General features: G+C 41.6%; 1 protein-coding gene and 1 long non-coding RNA gene across 2 annotated transcripts; both read right to left on the minus strand.

Moving 5' to 3' along the window:
- Window positions 1-18,995: 18,995 nt before the first annotated feature.
- LOC112558316 lies at window positions 18,996-20,365 on the minus strand. The gene is made up of 3 exons (XR_003098125.1): window positions 20,288-20,365; window positions 19,832-19,858; window positions 18,996-19,108 (listed from the first exon to the last, which is right to left on the minus strand). It is a non-coding gene; the product is annotated as an uncharacterized LOC112558316 (long non-coding RNA).
- A 503-nt stretch (window positions 20,366-20,868) lies between these two features.
- LOC112569045 (formin-like protein 1) lies at window positions 20,869-23,915 on the minus strand. The gene is made up of 7 exons (XM_025246693.1): window positions 23,570-23,915; window positions 23,052-23,260; window positions 22,479-22,629; window positions 22,240-22,290; window positions 21,843-21,941; window positions 21,252-21,401; window positions 20,869-21,107 (listed from the first exon to the last, which is right to left on the minus strand). The coding sequence occupies exons 1-7, from the start codon at window positions 23,600-23,602 to the stop codon at window positions 20,910-20,912; spliced, it is 891 nt and encodes a 296-aa protein (XP_025102478.1). The 5' UTR covers window positions 23,603-23,915; the 3' UTR covers window positions 20,869-20,909.
- Window positions 23,916-25,506: the final 1,591 nt, after the last annotated feature.

Below are 25,506 nucleotides of genomic sequence, written 5' to 3' on the forward strand. Positions count from 1 at the left end.
AGTCCACTGTCCAATGGGCCGTCACGGGATTGAGGAAATTAAAACAGAAAAGTTAAACTTCCCGCAAGAGATATCTTTAATCTCAGAGCCCCTTGTGCAATCTACTAGAGTAAGCAGAGTGAACAATTTTGAATTGTGACCTCTCGAATAGACGAATAAAAAAAGAAAAAAAAAATCCTGAAATCAAAGCGTATTTACATAATTTTTATAATTTTTCAAAACTAAAAGGTTATTAGATTTTATGCGTCTCTTTTAAGTCGTGGATGAGTTTGAGGGAATGAACTGTATGTGTAGTCTCGCTAGTTTTATGTCGAGCTTCATTAGTAGTCTAGTCCAATCCTGTCAAACAGTCTTAAAAATTTATAAAAAAAAAACTAATAATACCCAAAATGTATGCAAGCATTATATGCGCACATGCAGTAATTCACTTACACATACACGTTCAACTAATAGCCCATGCAACTTTTTACTAAAACTAGTGCAGCCTTCCATTAAAATTCACACAACCCTCCACTAGCAACTAAAACTCATGCAAACTTCATTTTGCGGGCAAATGCCTCTAGAGAAGCGATCCGTCTGAGGTATAACTCATCAGAAAAAATCATATCTACCTTGTACTTTAAGTTTTATTTATTAGTTTCTTGAAGTTTATCGTGGATGAACATTACCTTGTTAAATCATAAATCCAGAATTACAGATAAAAGCAAAAGTATTTTAAATAGGGTTCCTTGGGTCTCCCCCTACCCCTACACACCTCCCCCTTTTCAACTCTGACTTCTATTGCACAAAGCAGTCATCTCCGTACCCTCGAATGTATTGCAAGGAAGCACTCGACTTCGTTTCACATGGACAATCTTAAAATCGAAAACTGTTGTGTTGAGTGGCCTCGAACCTCAACTTGACTGATGTTTTTTTATTTATTTTTTTGCTGGCTAAAGACCTCACCGAAAGCTGCCCTCCCATCCTCTCCCTCCACGAAAAGTTATCGTTTGAACCTGACTGCCTGCTCTGTTCTTGATGAATAGGAATCTGTCATGTTTCCCAGAAACCTCTCGGTCTGCCAGTGTAACGGAAGTCAATAACCGTTCTGTGAGTAAGAGGGATTAAAATTGTATTCCAATAGGCCTCCTGTTCTTGTTAATAAATAAATTAATTAACTCTGGGTTTTTTTGTGTGCTTATATAGAAGGACTTCGTTAGTACTCTCTCGTCCTTCTTTTTTTTAAAACTCTATTCGTCCTTTGTGTGTGTGTGTGTTTGTTGTTTGTTGTCTTCTATTAGCATTTTTATGTAGCGTTGCATGACTTTTTCATTAAACTAATAGGTAAATGTGTTGTCTGTTGTTAGAATAATGGCTTCACTTTATAGTCAGCGTATTGGTTTTGTTTTGTTTTGTTTTGTTTTTGTTTTTCTTTTCATTCTGCTGCTCATCTCTTAACTGTCACAAGAGGTACCAGTCGTAGGGGAGAGACGCTGCAGAGATGAACTTACGCCGGCGTCAGAAGGTTTCCCCAGTGTACAGCCGGCCCTCTCCTCCACTTTAGTCCCCAGCTTGTTTTTCTTTCTTTCCTTTCCTTCCTTTCTTTCTTTCTTTCTTTCTTTCTTTCTTTCTTCTTTCTTGCTTTCTTTTTGGTTTCTTGCAATGGTGTCGATCGCTTTTAACGTACTTTTGGAGAATCGTGTATGGCATGGTGTCATGTCAACGAAACTACACCAGCTTCTGGCTTTTGACGGTAGAGAGCTCAGGGTTCTGGGCCCTTACCAGGTTGATGACTAGGCTGCGGATGAAGTCGTTCGTCTCTTGCTCCATGTACGAAATCCGTACACCGTGATTGACACAACGAGAGACTTGTGAAGCCTGAATCAACTGTCCCAAATTTTGTTGAGCCTGGCCATCATTACCTGAAGCGCCTCGACAGTAGGATAAAGTCGATCTGGTAGCGGATCAGTCCATCGAGAGAGTGCCAGGTCACGACCCGTGTCCCTTTGTGAGGATGCAGGATGCTGCAAAAGTCAACATGTAACTCTGTAATTCCGGTTTGTGGTCCTAGAGAGTCTGTGTCTTTCCAAACCTGGCCCCAAATACCTGCCAATTTCACCGCTCCCACCTGTAGCGAGTGATCTCTCAGGTGAGCTCAACCACTCTACTACAGTGACGTTACACGTGTCAATCGTTGTCCCTTTGCCTGTTGTGTTGACAGCTCCATTAACGTACTTTTCACGAACCTCTCCATGGAGACTACCGAAAGGGCGAGGGGTCGTTTTTTAGACTGGGCAACGACCGATCCAGCAAGTTGCTCGAATTGCTGCATGCCATTGTCAATGGGCTTAATTCACTTTGCAGTGCCCACCTCCTCTCCAAGCCCCCCACAGCTAGTATCTGCCACGTGACTGTGGCAGGCCGACCTTGGGGGGAATACTTAGCCACATGTCTTGTTATGATTCTACGGTTTAGCCTTTGCTTCCCCAGAAACTGGCCGCACGGGGGCCATTGCACGTAGCTACGGACACGTGACGCTGCCCCCCGACGAGAGCCTTCTACGAGGAGGGCTGACAACCCGGTGGCAGTGTCGTTGCCGGTATTTTCACCGAGGGAAGCTTTCACCAAGCTGTGTCAAGCACCTATTTTTTGCTGTTTTTCCCACTTTTGTTGGGTTATCTTTAACCTATACAATACCCAAGGAGCTTCTTCCCTTGGCAGGGGCACACCAAAGAACAGCGTGCCCGAGGCGAGAGTTGAACCCAGGACAGCCAACCCTCACTGTATTGGTGACAGACGCTAACCATTGCCCCCTCCCCACTCCCACCCCACCCTTACACACCCACCAAAACCCATTTCTAAAAGCAGTTTCGAACAGACAACAATCCTTCAGCGCCTCAGCGCTAAAAATAGATTTTTAAGAGCTATGACAGCAACAATCGTTTTATTGTATCTCTAGAGAGAACTAGCGATGAGGTGCTTAAACCTGCCTTTCGCAAGGCAACAAATACAACATAAAAGTACTCCAAGGTAGACCGACAATATATATATAAAGCTCACATCTACTCTCTCACACTCTCTTCATGCACTGACTGGCGGCTGTCAAGGTATCCACAAGAACATACTGTACATCTCGCCCCCGACCCCCAACTCGACTTTAGTCTAAAGGTTATTGCCATTATCTAGATTGACAGCGGAAGCAACTGGTGCCCTGGGGTGAATGAGGGGGGATGAGGGTGGGTGAGGAGAAACGGATGGAAAATCCTAACATTGTGCCTTGCGACACATCAGGGAGGCCCTCAACCCCTGACGTGTCACGGTGACCGATGGAGTATGTCGTAAACACAAGTAAGTGTTGCAGGTGACAAATCCGTGTGTTTACTTGCTTTGTAGCATGAACAACTTGTTCCTACTATATCGACATTGGCACACATTTATCATCTGTGTGTGAAAGAGAAAGAAAGGGGTTGTGTTAGTACGCAGAGATGTACATAATAACAAACATAACACACTTAACAATAAAAGACACTGCACACACTCACCTGAGCGACTTCGAATTCAAACACCCACAAATAAAAACGTTAAGCTATAAATAGCAGATGTATATGAAATCCCTATTTCACACATTTTTACTTCTATAAAACTCTATATTTTGTGTTAGAGCTGTAGCTTAAAACGAAGAAGAGATACAAATAGCAGCATATTAACTGAAAGTACTCCGGGAACCACACACAGGTACATATGCATGCATCCCTCCCACCCACTAACATTTGCATTCATAGAAGCACTTGAGTTGTAGAATGACAGTTTATAACCTTTTCAATTAGTCAGCAAATGTGTGTGAGGGGGGATTTCCCACGGTAAAGCAGTGTAAGAAAGACACACAGGTGCGCCACAGGTGGGAATAACGGTGACTCAATTACGTGGTGGAGAAACGTAAAGGTCTGCTGTCAGCCTTTTTTTTTCAAAACACATCACCGTCAATCTTACATGTCCGTAATGATGGAGCTGCTTGGCTCCCTAATTCTGAGAGCATCTAATACAATGTCACGTGTCTGGTACACATAATTATTACATGACGTAGTTCCTAAGAACTTTCTACTCTGTCCTGCTTTCCACTTCATTCTTTCCGCTCATCCACGACATTTGTCTTCTCTGTCACTCTCACAGACTCCACCTCGTCTTAGGTTATGGACCTCGGCTTTGGAGTTCAATGCTAGACCTCGATCTTGTCCACTATCAGTAGTCAAATCTCACTCGAAGACATATTTGTTCAGAAGGTTCTATTTGTACTGCCCCCTCGTTAGGTCTCGTTTTATGTTGACTGGATATCCCGTGGTTCTTGACTAAATGGTGGCCACTGGTCGTATTTTCTAAATGGCTTGCATAGCCCAAGTGTTGAATAGGTTGCACGGTAAAAGCTGGTTCAGATTCGAGTTTTGAAATCTTTGTCCAGTCATTTAAACTGAATTGCGCCATTGAACACGCTCGTCGACACACCTTCTTAACATTAGTTCATGAAGCGTTGCATGGAAGAGCTCTCGTTGTTCTTTTCTCAACCGATCAACATGCTGTGTAAGTGGGTCAGTGGCTGGATGTGTGGACGAATATTTACACTCATGTGTGTGTGTCTTTGTGTTCATGTTGACATGTCTTTCTCTGTTCCTCCCTGAATTATGAGCCTCCAGCCCTCCCCCAACTCCCAAACTTTCTTTTACCTGTAATTGTCCCACTAGAAGTGTGTGTTATGTTGTACTGTGTGTGTGGGTAGGTTGGATGGAAGGAAAGGTAAGCTAGAATCTGATCTAATAACACAAGACGAACGGGAAATACTAGGAGGCTAAAAATAGCTCACTGCTTCTTTACTTCCGCTTCGTTTATTCTGTTGGACTGACGCATAAAGACACTCTCCTCCCTCTCTCCCCTCTCCTTGTCCCCTTTTCTCCTTTGATCAAGGGCTAGACATTAAAAACATATTTCCTTACTTTGGTACCCTCCTTAATAAAGATTTGGCTTTTAAACATGAGAGTGAGCGAACTTGGTAAATGAGTAATTGAACGTGCAGGCATGCATCATGCCCCTGCCTCCATTTGTGACCTCGAGTGTTGGCGGGTCATTGTGAGAGCCAGTGTAAGCACGTGCACGTGCTGTGCATGCTAGCATGAGCGAGTGAGAGCTTCCCTGCGTGCGTGCACCTGCTGGAGAGGAAGTCTGCTCCTGCGCATGCGCTGCTGGTGCTATTACTGGTGGTGATGGTAAAAGTGCGATAGCGATGCCACCCCAAAAAATTTACTAGACGTGCTTATCACATTTTTAAAAAGGACAAAAATAATCGAGACCAAAGATAATACCGCAGTGATATTGTTGAGAACACACGCTGTGAAAAACTTAGAGATAACAAAAAATTAAAGTCATCGGATTTTGAGGGGAATCCCCTTCAGGACACTGTTGTGAACTGGTTCTTATGTACCATCAACGCCAGGTATTTTAAAAGGTGGCTCTATATTTAAAGTATGATGGTTACGTTGCCCTCGATTTATAAAAAGTAAGATTTATTATTTGACAGGACTCCATTTAAGTTATTTCACGATACCATGCTTGGAATATATTCAAAAATTGCTGAAGCATTTCTCTCTCATGCAATCACAAGTGAACAAAGCCAATAATACTCTGAGCTAATTTGCTCCTGATCAATTATAATTTTTTTTAAAAAACTAGGACAAGGAGTCAGAGAGCTTACAGACTCATTGTTTATTCACCTAGATGAGTCAAGGAAAAGAAAAAAAAAGCTTGACACGCTTGTTTAAGTCAGGGTCAGGTTTTCCACCTGATAGGTTTGTCATAGATACTTTCGTTTCTGTCGACATTCATTCATCGACTGAGTTTATTTATTGTGGTAGACCGTGTGTCGAATCACCACCTGACTATTTTTCAATCATGGCCTTGGGTTTTTCTGAAAGCTGACGGAATGACCGCCCCCACTGTGACTGACTCGCTCCCTCACTTACTCACGAAGGAAGGAAGGCAGAAAGTAAAGGACGTTTCCATAAGCGTTGCCTTCTCGCGCTGTTTATGAGCCCGGGGGAACTACTCAGTGTTGTCGGAACATGTATTTTACCTTACCTGCCGACCTGCATTGCGAAGCGTGCTTGACAGTAGTTTACCTGGTTGGCGGCGCGTGACGTGCCATGCCGTGACGTGAGGTGACATCACCTGACCTTGTGCTTTCCTCACGTGCGTCCACGTTTATCTCGCGTTCTCTCTTTCCTTCCAAGGTGTTTATTTACAGATGTCCAGACGACCTCTCTCTCTCTCCTTTCTTCGTCCTCTCCTTTTTGTGACATGTCCGCCTGTCTGTTTCTTCTCTGCTTTTCTCTCGCTCACTCCCAAAAATATCTTCATAAAAATTCCCCCTACTCAGAATTGCGCATTTTCAAAGATATTAATTTCCATGTATCTCAGTCATACTGTTTATTTGCAGAATGATAAATAGTTATCTTGATTAAGGTCAGTAGTAGAGCTGTCAAGAGTGTTTGTTTTTAATTTTATTTGCTCAGTTGACAGTTCGTTTTCGAGTTATCAGAATTTCTCCTCCTAAAACGAGTTGCCGCAGTGTACCTGGCACACCTAAAGATAAAAGCGGTATTAATGTGAATCAGGTAAGGAGACCTCATGATTATGCTTGCTCAGTTTTAAATTCAAAGTCCTGAGGAGGATTACACAGCCGAGGGCACTGAAACCTTCGTAGCAACACAAACAAACATGCCATCAACACAAACTGCTCCTCCCTCCTCCATCCCCCAGCCCAACGGTCTTTGTTCCTAGTTCAGATTTTGAGGTGGTGTCAATCAATGTAGTTTGTCAATATTAGCAATACTTGTTTGTGGAAATCTGGTGTACTTGGTTATCAAAATCTGATCAACATTGTTTTAATATATAGATTCGGTATACTTGTCTGTCGAGTTTCTTTTACACCGAAAAAAGATTGCTTGGCTGTTTATTTTTAACGGAAATTTCTAGCAGTTTGAGAATGCATTCCTTTTGAAAAAAGTCCCCAGCAACATGAAGTCTTCTGTCTTTTCTTTCATTCTTTCTTCATGCCTTGCATACGTGTCTAACGGCCCGACTCCTCGTCTTGACAGTTGAGTGTCGTTACACAGACCGTTACACTCACCAAGGCTCGCGATCTGTGGGATGGGACCTGCGAGGAGATGATTGATGTGAGGAAAATGACGATGACCGTACACTGGAGGCTTAGTCCCTGAGGGCAAGTCTTTTGTAGGCACGTGGGATTATCTCGAAGACTTTAAAAAAACCCATAAAAAACAAACAAAACAAGAAGCAGATGACAAAGGTCAAGGGTTAGAGAGAGACTCGATCCATCTACCTCTGCCTTCTTTCTTCTTCTCTCTCACTTTCCTCCCTCTCTATCAAGATTTCTGTCTGTCAGTCTGTCTGTTCTCTTACTATAATACGTTTTAAAGTTGTTTTTTAAGGGTGAGTGCTGAGTCGTAAAGCTGGAGGAAGATAAAAGTGTGTGATGTTTATATCTTTTAATGTATCTTTTTTTTTTTCACACAGCAAAGTCATAAATGTATAAACACTTTAGAAACATTAAAAATACAAGCAAATACTCATATATACATGTGTATTCATTATTAGTAAACATACCTACATTTACAGACATTTAGAGACATTTTCTCTTCTATCTCCCACTCATCTGTTCCAGCCTCCTTGTCTACACTTCAGTCAGCCTCCCCTCTCTCGCTCACTTATTAAAGTTACTGAAACAACACTGAGACATTTTGTTATGCCTACGTGTGTGTAATAATAATAATATTTCCTTTATTCAGTTTTTGGAAGGTCATCTGGTTTATATCAACAGCAAATAGTGCTAGTTTTATATGCTCGCGCGCGCGCACTCTCGTGCATGTGTGTGAGTGTGTGTGTTCTTATTGTCAAACCGAAACCATCTCATCTTTGTTTCGTGTTCTTTGGATTGAAAAAAAATTCTTTGAAATAAGTTGTTGCTTTACGTCCGCAAGGAAAGCTATCAATTCTTAACTTTTTTTTTTATTTTTTAGCTTACTTTTTTTCTCCAAAGTTGCAGCTTCAAAGGTGTCAGTGGAAAATAAAACACTCGTTTGAAACGCACGGCAGGAGGAATAAAGGTTACAAACAAGTTGATATCTTTCTCTCCACAGCAACACATGCAACACATTTCAGAACACATGGTCTAAATTTACAACAATACTAGAAAAGATTGAGGGCGCACGCACTTGATAAACTGCTATTTACTATTATTGCTATAATTATTGAAGATTTATACAAGCAGTGAACCAACCATGTATACATTTGCACTTATTTACATACTTATAGGTACATAAATATGCATACGAAAATGTATTTCTGTAGTATGAACAAAAGTATTATTGTTTATATTTAGTTCTCTATGAATTATGTATAATTTTATTTCTGTATGCTTCTATCTGTATATCCGTCTCCCTGTGCTTTGGAGCAGGTCATTGAAGCAAAATTTTTCGTTTAGAGTGGTAACCTTGGTGTATTCAAATTTATTTGCTACTTTGGACATCACCCCCGTGACACATCTTTTCTGTGGAAAAGTCCTGTATTCTGTTCTTTCTTTAGATGGAAATTTGTAGCTTTTCTAGAATTACATGTAGAATCATATATTATATTTTTTTTCGTCATTGTACAAAGTGTACATTTTTATGCCACTGTAGCTGCGTACGAGAAGTAATTTTAGTTTCATTTTCATACAGATTCATCTGTATTGCTTTACAATCTTTACAATGCCATAATTACTTTTTTGAATTCCCTTTTCCCAAGTGCACTATACTGTGGAGTGAATGACATTAAGGTGGTCGAGTCCTGAGAGGCAAAGTGTCTCCCTCTTGACATCTGTTGACTCCTTTCTCCCACCTCTCTCAAGAGCAGACGCCCAACATTGTAAGGTCTCCGGTCACACCCGGATGTTTTCATCCGCCTGACAGTTGTATCCTTCCGCGTTCGCAGTCGGTGAGACAAAAATGCAGTTCCGCAAAAATATTTTTCGAAATCAACCAAATGAAGTATAACAAAATGAGTGAACATTCTGGTAAACAAACAGCCAAGTAACTAGTCCATGTTTTTCTCCGCTTTACTGGGCAGATTCATGCCTCAGAGGACAGGGTCAACACTGGAGCATCACGTGATGCTTACTGACCTGTTTCACACCACGTGACCAAGAAAGATTTTGTATGGGTCGAGAACATATTAAAAAAAGCTTAAATTGTTTAGAACACTTTAAGCACTTGAAGCTGTAGTTTTTCATCTCTGCTATGTGTGAAAATACATTTTGTTAGGAATTAAATTGTTTGTGACTAGCTGCGCCATGATGTTTATCTTCCCAACCTGTGTAACCCGATCCAGCTCTTTCTTTGCAGTCTTAAGTCTCTCAATCCAAAATGTTTAGCTCATGTGGGAATGATCATTGTTTTCTAGACTTTTCTTCACACACTGTAAATAAGCAAAACGAGAGTTAGATAACACAGAGAGCACACATCGTGCAAGGGTTCATTAATTACTGGCGTGTATCACCTTTCACCTTCACGTGTCGCTGCTAAGCACCTGTGAATTTTAACAACATGTCTGAGGATTAGGTGCTCACAGATCGTAAATAAATTGTAAATCAACTGGTGTTGAAGTTGAACAAGCATTTGTGTGGACTCGGTTTGACGAAGACACTGGCATCGTAGATAAAGGACCCAACAGCCGTTGACGACGATGACAAAAGCTTCTGGGTCTTATGTTGTCGCTTATTAACATAAAGTTCCTCCTTTTATATGTAACATATTTACTGTAGTGGACAGTCATGTACAGAGAAATGCACTGACGAGGAGCAGAAAAGATTTCAGAAAGCTAATAGAATTCTTAGAAACACATCACTTGAGTATGACTTGCTTAAAATTATTTGTAAGATGCAGTCTAGTTTCCTAGAATAAAGTTATTCACACACAATGTTTTAGTTTCCATTTAATTTATTTCAGAAGAACTATTAAAAATTGATTTCTAAAAAATCAGAGCCACTGTTGACGCATGTGACAATAAGTTTTATAGGTTTGTAAAATACGAAGAGTAAAAAGAATATATCCACAATTTTTTTCGATACAAAGCTACTAAGAAACAAAACAAAGTTGGATTCTGTCGCAGTGTAACTTAATGTCTCTATTTAGTTAAAAATGCTGCATACCTTCTCAATAGTTTAAATGACTTTCCCCGGAACAGTTGAATCCTCGGAAACCGTGGTGACAAACGCCCCTCCAGCTGATGTTGAAGATGAAACTCGTCGGTGAGCAGGATGAACACTTTCCGTGTCGGCTGATGTGCAACAGCGATTCCACTTCCGACAGAAACAAATAATCCCGACACACTTTCGGCGGCAGTCGGCGGAAGGACGAGGTAGGGAAGGAAGCCGACCAGACGACTGAGAACCTGGCAAAGGAGGCCGACTCTGTCCAGAACCGAGTAGAGGTAGTAGTCCTGCTTGTACAGCCGAGAGTCGGGTGGTCCTCTGCCACCAGTTGTAGCACGTTGGAGGGCAGAGACAGGAGGACGAAGAAGACACAGGAAATCTGTTAAGAAGAAAGGTAGTTGTGAGAAAATAATTACAGTTAGTTTTGATATTCAGTGTGCCATTTCGTCTGTCCTTCTTTGGTTTCTTTGGGTGCTTACATGTGATCTGTTTGATTCTGCCTGTCTACAACCCAGAATATTTATTACTTTGAACTAAGAAATTTGTAAATTTGGACCGAGAAAGGAAAATATGAACAATTGAAAAGAAAGATATATATTTTTCTACAGGTAAAAGAAATACCATATATAAAATATAAATTCAAGAGAGCACAAAACCAGTTACAAAAGTAATTAACTATACATGTCATGAGGTTAACTAAACGTTTCCTCCAGGTAAGAGTCAATTACCGTGAATATGGTAACATTTCTGTCTATCCGTGGCCTCTTTCCGGAAGTTTGTTCATCGTGATTCTCCTGCAAGGATTTCCTTTCTTTCGCTTTCCATTTCAGAAGAACAAGAAGGATTCCATTCATAATTAAACTCAGTAGAAGGGGGATAAAGCAAAACACGACCTTTGCGATGTTGGCCGCCACATTAAACTTGAACTCATTTCTGTGAAAAAGATCTGATTTTGCAATAACATATTTTCCGTCTTGAAAAAGGGTCGTGTATTCTGCTATGATGTAGGTCTGGTACGAAAAAATTATTAGCAAGATGGACGCAGATGTTATGATTGGATACCTGCTCATTTTCTGTGATAGGGCTTCATGGGAAAGGACACAGCCAGGAGACATAGCAGACATACGTAAAGATACATTACGTACACAAACCTCCTGATGGATACAGACCAGTACCCAGAGAATATTTCAAAATGTACTGTGAACAAACTGTCTTCGATGCTATCTACCCCGAAAGTAGTGAGGAGATTGTCGATGAATACCAATGACTTCAGACAGCGAGTTTCCGATGTTGATGGCCAGCAGGAAGTGGTACAAACTACTTTCTCTCCTCAGCAACCAAAAGGTAACACTTCCTAAAGTGTTGATCGCCATGGTGATCGTCCCTGTGAGTATTCTCAGAACAGTCAAAATACTCTTAACCATGTTGTACATTGAGGTAGACAGGACACCACTGAAATATAGTTCGTCCTTTGTCGGTTTGTGAGTGGAAAGATTGCTGGTCAGAAATTTTCAGAAAGGGGCGACGAGGACAACGAAACATTTTCCTCGACCTGAGGAGCTGAAGACTGTTCATTCGCACCTTCTTCAGAAACAGTTTCCACCTCGTTAGTTCAACCCCTGTCTGACCTCAGTGGGAGAGGTCAATGGCACACACTTTTCAGCTGCCATCAGAGGCAACATCAATAAACAAACTTTAACAAAATACATTGCCTTTTTCAAAACTGCGATGGTCAAAGATTAATAATTCTGGGAAACTCGGTTACTTATTGGTCACACTCGTCGACGATAATCAAATCTCTTATTCGTGTCTGTGAGTCCTTTTATTGAACAGGCTCAAGCGCTGATTGGTCAATCGATCTCGTTTCCGTTTTTAATCGGAATAAAAATTAAACCTGACCTTTCTGATGCTGTTGAGAGTTATCGCTGGTGTTTGTCTAGACTGGCAGGTCGTCTTCGATCAGAGGTCTGTTTGAATCTTGTCAATTGATAGCCTGCCACACAGACCCTGAACGCTATATCATGATCAGATTTTGAAAGATGAAGTACAAACAAATCCTGCTCTTCAGAAAAATAATCAATTGAAAGAAATTAAGTGTAGAATGTCAGTGCTCTTCTCTTATTCAATTTAAACAGGGGATTAACATTAACAATAACGCATTGCATGTGACACAAGGGAGACAACTTCAAGTACACTTGGTTGCATTAATTTAAAAAAACTGAGATTTTCTGAGCATTTAGTGTTTCAGGAACACTACTGATGGGTCCGGCATAGGTTAGAGTTCATGTTGATGGTTTCATTTTGTTTTCTTTAGTCGTTACAATTTTTTTTTAAACGAAACTTCTAACTTTATTCAAATTGTCAGTGACAGGTCGCACATATTTTAACCGCCATTTGACAATGAATTAACCCTCCACAATATCAGCACAGGTTGGTGCATCCTCTGATCACGAGGTGGGGGATCGTTGGGACATTGCTGTACTTTGTGGTATTTGCTGCATCATGGTGTTTGGTCAGCTGCAGAATTAAAGCTCGGGTGCATGAAGAGCGAAAGTATGGCTTAACCTTTTCACACTTTCCCACTTAAACTATCTCAACGCATATTTGATCAGCGAAACTAATGGTGTTGTCTCAGGAAAAATTACGCGCATGCGCAGTCACATACCCTCTCAAACATTTCGGTGTTTTTGTTTACGAGTTTACTGTTGATATTACACACACACCAAGTATTTTGTGAGGGTGGTGCTCATCTCCTCTCCCTCGGTATTCTATCTTTTACTCTCTAAGGAGTTGCTTACTCTTTCACAGCTGGGGCAGGAAGTTGCGTCACACGGGTACAAAGAATGTGGACCGGGTAAGGCCCCGTTGCTCTAACCACTGGGGGCCACATTCACCGGTTGTGTGCAGTTTCCCCAGCACCTTTTGTAGCTTTTATTCATGAGTTAATGCATTGGAGTGTCGTCTCGGACGGATGCACATTCATACATTTGCGCTTCAGAAGCATAGTGCAACCCAGTCTTTGAGTTTTACACTTAAAGCAGAGAGCTTTATGTCTTCATATTTTGTTCTTCGTCATCTCCGAATGGTTCAGCTAACGGGGATTTGATTGATATTCGATAAAAGCTTTTCCGTGCACCTTCTCTTCGCCATGAGAGCCTGTGGAAAGAATCCTCTTGTGAGGAAAAAAAGACGATCTGAAAATGCATATGTTAGTGTGCGTGCACGCACGAGAACGTGTTTGTAAAAACATTTATCTTCAAGACACCATACAGTTTGCTGAACCTTGCTGAGTACATCTGGGTCAGCTTAGCCCACTTATGTCTCCAGACCTGCAGCTGACCAAATACCCAGCAGCTCTACCCGTTCCCCACCCCGTGATCGGTGTTTGGACGATGGCCAGGCTAATGAATCAATAATTGTGTGTGTGTGTGTGGATGAATGACAGAAGGAGTTTGTCATAGAGAAAGTGAGAGTGCATGTGTCGGAGGAAGAGAGAGAGAGAGAAGGAAAGTGTAAGATGAGGGAGAGTAAGATAGAGATAGAGAGAAACATGATGTCTAATAACCGAGCTGCCACACGCTTGTGTTGAAGAAGGTAAATAACTCATCATCAACAGTTATCTCCCTGGAAGAGGACATGAGATCCACTCATTAGCTCTAACCGTGAATACAGCAAGTGTACTTTGAGTTGTCTCTAGTGATATTGCCGAGTGCACCTTTATTAATGGGTATATCTCCTTTCTACCCTCCATTCAGGGGTGAATACCTGTAACATGCGACACTTCCAGGACAGAAATCATCCGGGCGGCAAATGTAACCCAAAAGTGTGAGGGACAAAACCTCACCCAGTTTCACTCCTTTCACCACAGCCAGGTATCTTCTTGATCTCTGTATATTTCTGAGGCCTTTAGTGTAACCAGCATATTGAAAGCCTTTCACGCAGACTACGTCACACATGAGTTGCATCACGTGGTAAAATCACTTCAAGAAGAACGAAAAAGGGAGTGTGGAACACATCGCATGTCACAGCCCTCGTTTCATGGCTCGGTTCAATGCTCTTTATAGTCTGTGAAAGTATGGTGGAAGAGACTTCGCTGATGCTGTAGAAGTTTTTTTTATCACAATATGATAGTTGATGTACTGTACTCTTGCCTAGTCATCGCCTGGCAGTGATGTCACAGTTCACTGATTTGTACTTGGAAGATATTTAGTGGCTATTTTTTTTTCCTTTCTTTCTTCAAGGCCCTTATTCGGTCACATAGATATAGGATCATGTGTGACACAGAGTTGTTTCCATAGAACCTTCTCGGCTGCTGAAAGTAGTAGGTATTTGTTTTGTTTTAGTGAGTTGTTGTTGCTGTCAATGTTGTTGTTGATTTTCGATGGGAAAGTGCTTGCACCTCGAGGTGATTTCGTACTGTGGGGGATGAGGGTCTTGGAGGGAATGTGGGTATATGGGAGGGAGGGGTTAGGGAGGTGTGGGAGGTTCTTCTCTCTCCTGGTGATATAGTCGTCCCAGTGATATACCTGTATATATAAGTTGTCTTTAAAGTGTCCAATTTCTCTATTTTTATGTTACAGTCGAACTTAATGTAAAAAATCGGAACCTAGTTCTCACCAGCATTGTAAGTGATAAATTATTTTGAAAACATGTGGAATGTTTATTTTGTCAAACTGATTTTTTTTTTGTAAGGAAAGGTTTTTAGTTCACTGCCAGATCCCAATTACAAATCAATTAGTCCTGACAAAGAGTTTTGACCTTTTCCTTGACTGACTTTGCTCAATAAATTAACAGCAAGTAGTTTTCCTTAAAATGTCATTTTTTTTCCTTAAAAGTTCTCACAGATCGATTATCGATTACCTTTTGACTAAAGAATGCAATAGGAAGAAGGAAATACGCGGGAAAGATTAATAGAGACCTTGATATTGTTTTACTGGGAAGGTCGCACTGGTACAGAGGTTCTGACAAAATGTTGACCTTTTCAGTTCAAATGAGTTTCTCAGGAAGCAATAACTCATGACTTGTCTCGGAGACTGGAATTCCCACTGAAATTCCTCTAAAGAACAGGGGGTGGCGGAAAACTCCGGACTTTGCCTGCTCACGATTGTGTGGAGAGAAGCAGGAAAGTTTAGCAAGACTGTTCCAGAATCGACCCCCCATGAGTGTGGATAGTTCTTCACAATTTATGCTAATAGTTTTGTATCTATGGTTTTTATTGGTCGAAAGAAACAAGTACAAGGAGACCAGTCATCTGTTTAGTTCACAGCAACCAACAGGAAAGGCTGACATTGGTTAAACGAAATGTCTTCCTTGTGCTTTGAAATGTCTGTAAGTCATTGTCCTCTTGTCTAAACTCAGAAGAATATTCACAGAGACAACAAGAACAGAAAGAAGGCTTACAGGACAAGGAAGTTCACGAGGTTTATTTCTCTCTGAACACTGCAGTCTTCAAAATCGACCCCAGGTCGTGTGGCCCTTTTTTCATAATTTATTTTAATATTTTTTTGCATTTATAGTTTCTATCAATCCATTCAGAAATACGTGCAAGCCTTCCACCAGGAGACCAGTCTTCCATTTATTGCACAGCAACCATAGGAAAGGATTAAATAAAACGGTTTTTTTCATGCTTTGAAAAGTAGTAAGTCATTGTCCTCTCAGAAAAGTATTCACAGGGAACCAATAACTGAAATAAGGCTACAGAACAGGGAAGTGCACAAGGTGAACATGCAGTGTGAACAATCCGCCCACAGTATCCTCTCAAAAAAGACAGTACAATAAAAAGGTTCAGAAGGTTCTCTCCTTCCTAAACATAAAGGTTTTTCTTTATTTTTTTTCGTCCAGGCGGCACGCTACTTACTTTTCATTGGATTGCTGCGCTCAGGGTCTCTCATAAAAGAAGCTTTTATTTGGAGCCTGTTGTCACTGCTGGGTTTAGGGGCTAGGGCTAGGGCTAGGGCTGGGGTAAGGTGGAGGAATCAATGGCTTCCCTCCCCGAGATGTCAACAAGTTCGGCTTGTTTACCACCCCACTTCATGATCCCCCCGGAGACTGATTGTGGAGACTTCTTTGGTGCATGCGCAACTGGAGAAGGGTAGACGAGGGTAGAAGGGTGGGTTGACGGACGGGGACGGGTGTGGGGGAGGTAGGTGGTTAGGTTGGACGAAAGTTCTGGTGCCTATTCTCACCCTACACACTAATAACTTGTCGTTTGGCACATTATGCAATGCTGCAGCTTTCTAAGAGTTATCATTTGAGCAGTCTTCAGCACACTGACAGACAAATAGGATCACACACTGTTCTCCAACATATACATGCACGCAGACATACAGATATAAGAACATGCTTCCTACGACTTCTTTAAAAGAAAAAAAAAAGGAAGGAAGCCATTTACTGAACTATCTCGATCAGGATAGATTGATAGACAGAGAGTAGAAGGAGAAAGTCGAAAATCAGAGAATCAGACAAACCTTAACGATTCTAACTAATAACAAAAGAATGAGTAAACAAAACAGGTAACTGTATTCAAACCATTTATTCAAAACGCAGCTTTTTATGGAAATATTAAGTCATGGACAAAATATTCATGGTGTGAACTACGGTGTTCCGACATTTGTGTGTAGAACTGTGGGTCGCTAAGTGTAGCTGCCACATGTCGGGGCTTGTGGAGACCAGACCTGCTGTCAACGGGGTCAAGGGCGAGACTTGCAGCAAGAATACGCGGAACATATATTCTTGGTTTACCTGCACACTCTACTTGTTCTCCTCCTGTAGAGGTCGTGACGGACACCAACGGCTGCAATCAATTGCGACTTCAGTGCCAGAGATTACCTCAGTGGGAGGCAATGGGTAGTCTCCCTTAGAATAACTGTTTATCGTGTCTCTCTCTCCAGAAATATCACAAAAGCTACGGTGTCAAAGACTCAGTCTGCTTTTCTCCTATCGCCGCCATCTCTTCGTGTTGTGTCTGATATTCTATCCCAAACTTAAGGTACTTCGAACTGCCTCAACGTTTTGTTACAAGATGGCTGACTAGTCTGAGGGGAAGTTGGGGCTAGAGAGTCGTCTGCTGCGTTTCAAGTTTCGTCGACTGTATTTCCCTTACAGTTGCATTTCACACACCGTCTGACACATCTCAAATTCTGTATTTTTCGGATCGTCTCATATTTGAAGAGTGGTCTGCTCAAAGTGTCACACGAGCAGGTCACGAAATCACGTTACAGAAGAGATACTCTTTGTTTTTACTCTCAGAAACCTGCTATAAGCCAAGTTAGAAGAGAGAGAATTCACACATTGTCTACATATTGCCTGCCATGTCTCCGGATCATCATATGTACGCTACTGTTTCTATGGCAACAGTAGGATGGACGGGTAGACGCGGGGTGGGACTGGTCGTGCGCGCGCAGCGTCCGTTCAAAGTCCTGTAAGACACGAGCGACCTCTGTGTTCAGACTGCGAACACTTCCTGCCAATGAAGCGGAAGGAGTGTAATCCGGGACTGGGGTGGGCAGACAACTTGGTTCTGTCTTTCGGGAGTTGTTTTGGACCAGAAGGTGTGATGCAGGTGCATGAAGTAAATCTACTATGGGGTCTGTTCCCTCCCTCCGAGCTCTGGCTGAGTCCGACTTGATACAATGAGTAGGAGGATAACACTGTTCCTCCCAATCCCTTCTGTCTGCTTTGTTATTCTTGGCTTGAGTCCTGTCGTCATAGTGTAGATACACGCCGCTGTCGTAGCCATCTCCAGTTCCCTTTGTAACATCATCATCAGCATCAGCAGCAAGCTCTCTCCCCTCGTTTGCATCAGGTGTTCGTGTGGATGCCGCGTAAGGTGCTGAAAAATATCCAAACTTCCAGTTGGAGTACAAGTCACCTGAGAATTGAGTGGTACCTTCCAGCTTTTCTCGTCTCTCTGCTCCCGTCCTGCCTTCTGTGTATCACCAGTCCATAGGCGTCCACGACTGTTTCTGGTGGACTATCCACATTCAGAAACTCCTCCGTGTATGTCTTCTTTCCTGCAGTCAGGTGAGCAAGTGACCAAGGTCTTGGTTTGTGATTGCCTTGGTTCCTACAGAATATGGAGTCCGATTACTGGTCAGATGAGGATCGCTAGATGAAAGACGAATTTTCGGAGGATGCTTTCGACTTCTGGTGGGAGTCTGTTGCGCAGACACGCTGACTATTTCCGACCCGCTGTCGTCAAAGTCGTTTTGATGTCCATCAATGTTGTGGCTTGGGTTGTGGTTCTGGAAAAAGATTTAGTAAAAGACTAAAAATTAGAATATTGTCAGCTGTTATTCCAGACTATTCAATTATATATCGCGCACTTCCTGAGCTCGTCTTTGACTTTTTGACTTAAAACTTAATTAGTTTAAACAATTTTATGCATGAAAAGTAAAATATTTCAGATGATATCCACCTGTCGCCTCACCTGCCAGTCGGAAAACATCCCTCCATCGTATGAAATGTCGGACTTCACTTGTTTCTATACTCCTTTGTGAACCTGAACCTGAAGAGAGATGACAGTTTTGAAACTATAATACTCAAAGCACTTGACAAGCTTACTGAATTAGGATTAGGTATTTACATAATTTGTGTAGATGTATACATAAATAAGTATTCATGCCTAAACTGTCCTTTCTTTCAAGTAACTTAAAAAAAACTTGTGCATGCTAACCAACTATTCTGTATTTAAGTTCTTTTTATAAACTTCTGTCTATAGACTGGCAATGTTATTAAAAGACAAAAGATGCTACCTGAATGAGGAAAGCTAGCAGGCGGTCTCGTCAAATTTCGCCGAGTCTGACGAGGAGACGACACTTGGATTGGTCCCTCAGGTCCAGAGAAAAATTCTCCCAAAACATCTCTGTGGCCGTTCTGCAATGAGTGTGATATGAGTCGCTTGTATCCAAAGATGAGTTTTAATCAAGTCTTAGTACCAAGCGTTGCACTACCATTAAAATAATTGTAATATCAAAACATATTAATCAACAACAACCTCCACCACAAACTTTGTCTACTTGTGTCTAGGTACAACACTGTGTCTGTACATCAAGGTACACGTTCCAAGATAAAGGTGAGCACAACTTGTACACGAGTTTAAAATATACTACTAGAGACAATACTACTACATATCTACTATTACAGAAAATATTTGATCTTACATTTGTACTACTATATAACTGACTCAAACTTAATTAGGTGCAAGCTGTTAGCAAAAAAAAAAAGAAGAAAAAAAAACCAACAGCAACAAACAAACAAGAACGAAACAAAAACAAAACAAAAAAAACACAAAAAAACAAAACCGAGCAACAACAACAACAACAACAACAACAACAACAACAACAACAACAACAACAACAAAGTAAACATGTTAGTGTCAATTCTACAGTCAACATTTGTTGCTGGTCTCTAATAAACAAGACTAAAGTAGTCTGCAATCTCCACAGCATTTTCTCCTGGTCTATAAGAAAAAAGAACAAAGACTAGAGTGTTTATTGCTGATTATAGTAAAGAGGATTTATGTAGTATACATATTTTTTCCTTGTTTGTAATAAAGTCTATAAAAAATAAAGTCTTCAGAGTAAACATTTTACTTACTTTCAGACGTGTCAGCAAACTGTCGACCTGCAAATAGAAACAACAGAGAGACAAGTACTAACAGGTACAGTGGGTTTTCAATTGTGTATTTTACAAGTACTATTTCTACAAATTTTTTCACAACAAAAATGTCGTCTGTCTTAAAAAGTATAAACACAAAAATTATGTTTGTCAACATACACAAAAGTTTGTATGTATAATAGAGCAACTCTAATGTTAAGTTTTCATAAAACTTCGTCAAACACTCAGTAGACGCTCTACATTTAAATGTTTTACCTTCCTAATCGCAGAATGAATCGAAAGACTTATTTTTTTTTATGAAATCAGTTTACTCCAGAATGTATCTGTTGCTGAAGATTTCAGTAGACAAGAAGGTCTAAAGATTGAATGATCGACCCTTCTACAGGTGAGCGGGTGTGTGTCTGAAGTCGGAGGAGAAGAAAAGTCCAGCCTTACATCAATGTACCGCCGGTTCCATTCTTGTATCTCCCTCTTCAGGTCGTCAAACTCCAGGCCATCGCCCTGGGCGCACTGCAGTAAAAACCATAATGTGCAGTGCTCACCATCAATAACAACCATAACAACCAACAAATATCACTGTGGTGATAAACCCTGGAGGTCGCCTAATGTTTGCATTCCCTACTCATAACCAAAAACATCAGTGAGCTGCACAGCAGTTTCCTATTTTAAATACTTCTACGCATTAAAATTATGATTTCAAGCAGTTAAATATTCAGTTAAACACACCTTGTAGTTTGTTACCTACTTGACTCCGAGGATCTTGTTATAATTATTAAGTATGAATTCCTTTGACTCGCTATCCGGATCCATGACACCTGTTCTAACTTTATTTACGGGTTGATGGTGAAAGTGCACGAAGGTATTTCTTGAGTTTAAATTTGTCAACAGGTAAACCATTGCTTATCCTCTCTTTGTGTAGATAACAGTGCTAGAGATTTCAGGTCATGCATCTGCGTTATCTAAATAGTTATCTAGGTTATCATTTAGGAAGCGCAGATAGTGACATTTCCTTACACCTCTAAAGATTAGAGCTGTGTAGGTGTGAAGTGGGATTGTTTTATAAAACAGATGATACTTTTAAAATTAAAATCTGATTATACACTCGTAATGAGGATGCCATTACTCCATTAACACACACCTGAGACAGCAGTTTAAGATCAAGGCCAGCCGAAATAATTTCCTGTTGCAGGTAAACTCGCCAGGTGGCGCTCGGGCAGACGGCAAGAAGGGTGTTGAACATCTTCATACACGACACCTGCAAAAGTACACAGCTTCTCGAAACTTCTTAAACAACAACAACTGCAATGTGCGCAGTTTCCTCGCATCAGCGACATCGCCGTGTGCACAATGCTCCCTTCACTCCTTCCTTTCACAGCCTCTCATACATTCCCAAACTCACCTGAAAAAGCACCTGTGACGGACCTTTTGTGTGCAACATGCTGACTAGCATTTTAAAGCGCACTGACTCTCCTAGCCGCAGTCTCATGATGGTGAAGGCTTCCACTACCTTGTCGGCAGCGTGGCATTCCATCAAGACCAAGGTGAGAATCTATTTGGACACAGAATAACAGTATTAAGTTAGAATTTGAAAGAATTATAATGCATATATTTAACAAGCACACTATCAGATTATATCAAAGATTATTAAAAAAAAGGCAGCATTGCCATGTCATGTCATGTCATGTCATCCCATTACTTGGCGGTTTGTACCAGGGAAGAGCTGATGACGAGACTCATTTGTAAACTCATGCAATCCGGAATGGTCTTGGACCCGCTTGAGTGGACAGCCGGTCAACTCATTCACGTGCAGACCTATACCAGCCGATAAATAATTAAAAAACCTTAAACATATAATTTTTTAAGACTTCAATCTCATGGTTGCTAAGCCCTCGAATCTCGTGTTACCACGTGCTGGAGGAGATCGCGTGAGACGTAACAGTTGCTGCCAAGTGTGCAAACCAAACCATCTGTGGACTTGTAATGGCTTTACCTCCAGGCAGGTGATCCTCGCCTTGCTGTTGGGGCCTGTGACACCCGCTGCGATTCTCTGCAGACCCTCGACATCCTCCACAAGCTGACTGACAGCATTCTGCACGTGCAGCCAGGCTCACAACTCAACAACTCAAAACAAACTATTAGTTAAACACAAATATTATTACAACTAAACATATGTATTATTTCAATTACTCATATTTATCCTAATTTAAACGATTTTTTTTTTATTAAAATCAATTATTTTAATTAAGCCTACTTCTTACCCAAATTTAATTAAATTCTGAAAAAGTGAGAGTCGACTCGATAGCAGAAACATATCACACAATTATAAGATCACTATAAAGATAACTAACTTCATTATCAAGTAGAACGTGTAATAAAGAAAGAATTACCTTTAGCCGCAAGGTAAATTTTATGCACAGCAGGCAGTCCCGTTCGTCAGTCTGTTGCATTAAAGAAGAAGGAATTTTGGAATTTCCTCAAGACATTATAATTAAATTTTATTGCATTTAATTGCACGTTAGTATTCTGTATTTCTTCTTCAGAAAATCTCTCTGTCACTAAAGGATGATTCACTAATAAAATCACTGATTTTTCATATAGTCACTGACTCATTCACTCACTCACTCACCATGATTCTCTTGTAGTCTTCCAGCTTGGACATAGACCTACCGCTCGAGGGCCGAGACCTACCCGGGGTGCCCGAGTTCTGGAGGTTGCCCAAGAGGCGCAAGAGCAGTCCGAGACCATCGTTGGGGGGTCGCACGAAGTCACTGACAAAACTGAAAGCAGTGAAAACAGCTCTTTCAGAAACGAAGAAAGTGTCAGAAATATTTTAATTATTTGCCAACAGTAGCCATCCTTAGTCAAAGTAACATTAATAGGCGGTACGAATATTTTAAAATTTGCATCAACATTAAGAGGTTGCCATTTCTGGTTTTTATTTCTAAAAGTTTTATACTTTTATTTTTTATTTTCAGTTGGGACTGGAGGCTAAATGTAACTTTGATATCACGTGTTACATCGTGTGTTTATCCCATCTCCACTTTCGGTACGATAAAAGAGGTGACCATGGAACCTCAAGCTTTAGACAAGCTTTACAGAAGCCACCACACCAGCTGAAGTCCAAGCGAACACCACCCACACCACTACAACCACCACATCAACCGTGGAATTTGTCAAACGTTTACTTCAGGTGTCTCACCTGTCGTAGGACACTTTGAGGTCCAGCATCAGTTTTCTGAGGAAATACGAGAGTGGGTTGATGCCGTCCTCAGGTCGAGGTCTGGACTTGTCGTCAGGTGAGCTGCGGCTGCCGTGTCGTTGGCACGTGCTGGAGTCGGCAGTGTCCCACACGAACCTCCGCAGGTACGTGACGTAGTGGCTGACGCTGTAGATGGGCGCTCGCGCGTGCTGCGCAGATATCCCAGCATGCAACGGTGGTTAAACAAAGAGCTGCGCTCAGTCATCAGATGATCAGACACTTCCCTTTCACACAGATGTTCTAGTACCTCAAGTTAAAACATGACAAAAAAATAATAATTTGTACAAGTCTGTATCCGAGGGTGGATGCTACGAGATCTGAACCCAGGACAGCCAATCTTCACTGTATTGGTGACAGGCACTAACCGTTGCACCACCGCAAGGTGGAGAAAAGAAAAAAATAAAAAGGGGAGAAAAGATCTATGTAAAATAATGTAGTAGGAGACACATTTAGCTCACCTCCTTGAAAACAATCTTCCACTTGTCGTCCATGTTTCCTAGTCCGTGAAACACTCACGAAAGAAGTGAGCTGAAAGTTGAACATGAGTAATGTACACACTTTCCTTCTGGCTTCAAAAAGAGATTGAGTGCATCAAGGGCATACACACATTCAAAGACGACCACTTTCCCTCGTTAATAATGCAAATGTTCATCAGTTAACTCTCTCGCTTCCGCGGGTAAGTAAGCTGATGTCTACGCTTCCTGTCTTACGTGCTCCATGCTGACAATGAGAGGGTTAACCAGCTCTACCGAAGCGAATCCCTTGCTCCCATTTCTTTCTACACCACAGTGTGTTTGAAACAAAAGGTTTTGCATGATGTGAAGAATATAACTTATTTTTTCTCTTGTTTTTTTTTTTATTGTTTTGCTGCTGCTGCTGCATTGAAAACTTGATCTGTCTGTAGACATGGTCCACTGAGGGTTCTTTTCAACTGTGAATCCAGAGAGTTGTGTGTATATATACATATGTGTGAGTTCCTTTGTGTATACATGCGTGTGCGAGTGCGTTTATGCATGTTCAAGTGTGTTTCTGTGTGTGTGTGTGTGTGCATGCTCGCACGCGCGCGCGTGTGTGAGTGAATGAGAGATAGAGGACTACATCGAAATTATTTTACTTTTTTTGTCGCTTTAGGAATGTAATTTTGTGGTATTTTTAATCCCCTTCATCGTCTACACAAACCTCTGGAATCCGCTTCCTCTTTACCAACAACAAAAATGAAAGCAAACCGTTAATCAGCTACGTAAGCGTCTATCACTCACCTGCACGGCCCCCGTGACTCAGCATAATCTCGCCGCTCCATCTCACCTCACCTGTAATACCGCGCACTCTGACTTAAGTCAGTACAAGAACGGTGGTCAGGTGACACCTTGGCCATGTACACTCCTTCACCTGCCTCTCCTGATGAAGAGCTGATCACAGGTTAAGCCGCACACATCCTCAGTGGAGGAGCTTGACCATGTACTCTCCCCTACAAGCTGTAGAAATTCTGAAAAATAACGGCCTGTGATCTCTCCAGGGGGCAGGAAGTGTGCTGCTAAGTGTGCTTAACTGCGGGGAATGTTTTCCAGACAAAAAAAGGACTTGGCCCGGCGCTGGTCGATGTCAGAACTCTTGGGCAATGGCGTGTGTGGCGCGCCCACTAGTCAGCAAGGGGCAGACAACTTTCCTCCCTCTCTCTCTCTCCCCTTCCCTCGTTTTTGTCCTCAACAGCTTCTGCGACTGGAACCGGTTAGAGTAGTTCTACTACTTCTATGATGAATCCAGAATGACTACTTCTTCCAAGACTAGAGATGTCTTCCTTCTGATTTCCCATCTGTCTGTTGTCTCATCTAGTATAGTGCATTTTGTAAAGTTGACGCTTCTGTTGGTCTGTCAGCCTCTCTTGCTACTCGATCATCTGTCTTCGACAACGAAGGACAAGCGAACACATTCACATGTGGACTAAACACATACGCGCGCATGTAGACAAACACGCTGGTAAAGATGTGAAATAATCACTACCTTATGTGTTATAACAATGTTATCTACCCTGGTTAAGTTCCAGCTCAGTATGTCGTATGCTATAGTACCGGCTATGTCAGATATTCTAGCTTAGGCAGGCGTGTCCACGCATGTGCAAGCCATCGATCTGACTGCTTCCGTGTACAACTAGGAGCTGGTGTGATCTCCCTTGCGTGCAGGTAACCACGGTGAGTCCCGAGGCTGAGGCGGCGGGAGGAACACGAAATCAGGTGTGAGGAGGCTGTGGTGGTGGTGGTGGTGTACGGGAGGGAGTAGCCAAGATCTTTAGTGGACCAGTCAAGTCCTCCACGAATTCAGAAAAAAAGAAATCGATTTCTTTCCAGGACTAGACAAAGCGATATCATCAAACAAACGTTTGTACACAGTGATTTTA

This window comes from Pomacea canaliculata, linkage group LG1 (genome assembly GCF_003073045.1).
Source record: "Pomacea canaliculata isolate SZHN2017 linkage group LG1, ASM307304v1, whole genome shotgun sequence".
Lineage (NCBI taxonomy): Eukaryota > Metazoa > Mollusca > Gastropoda > Architaenioglossa > Ampullariidae > Pomacea > Pomacea canaliculata.

What these genes read in the sequence shown, in the direction of transcription:
- LOC112569045 (XM_025246693.1), bottom strand. Translation starts at nt 23,602, where the DNA reads ATGGACGACAAGTGGAAGATTGTTTTCAAGGAG. An exon ending in AAGACTACAAGAGAATCATG is followed by an intron (nt 22,291 to 22,478) that starts GTGAGTGAGTGA and finishes TTAATGCAACAG; the next exon opens with ACTGACGAACGGGACTGCCT. An exon ending in AATTTACCTTGCGGCTAAAG is followed by an intron (nt 21,942 to 22,239) that starts GTAATTCTTTCT and finishes CTGCACGTGCAG; the next exon opens with AATGCTGTCAGTCAGCTTGT.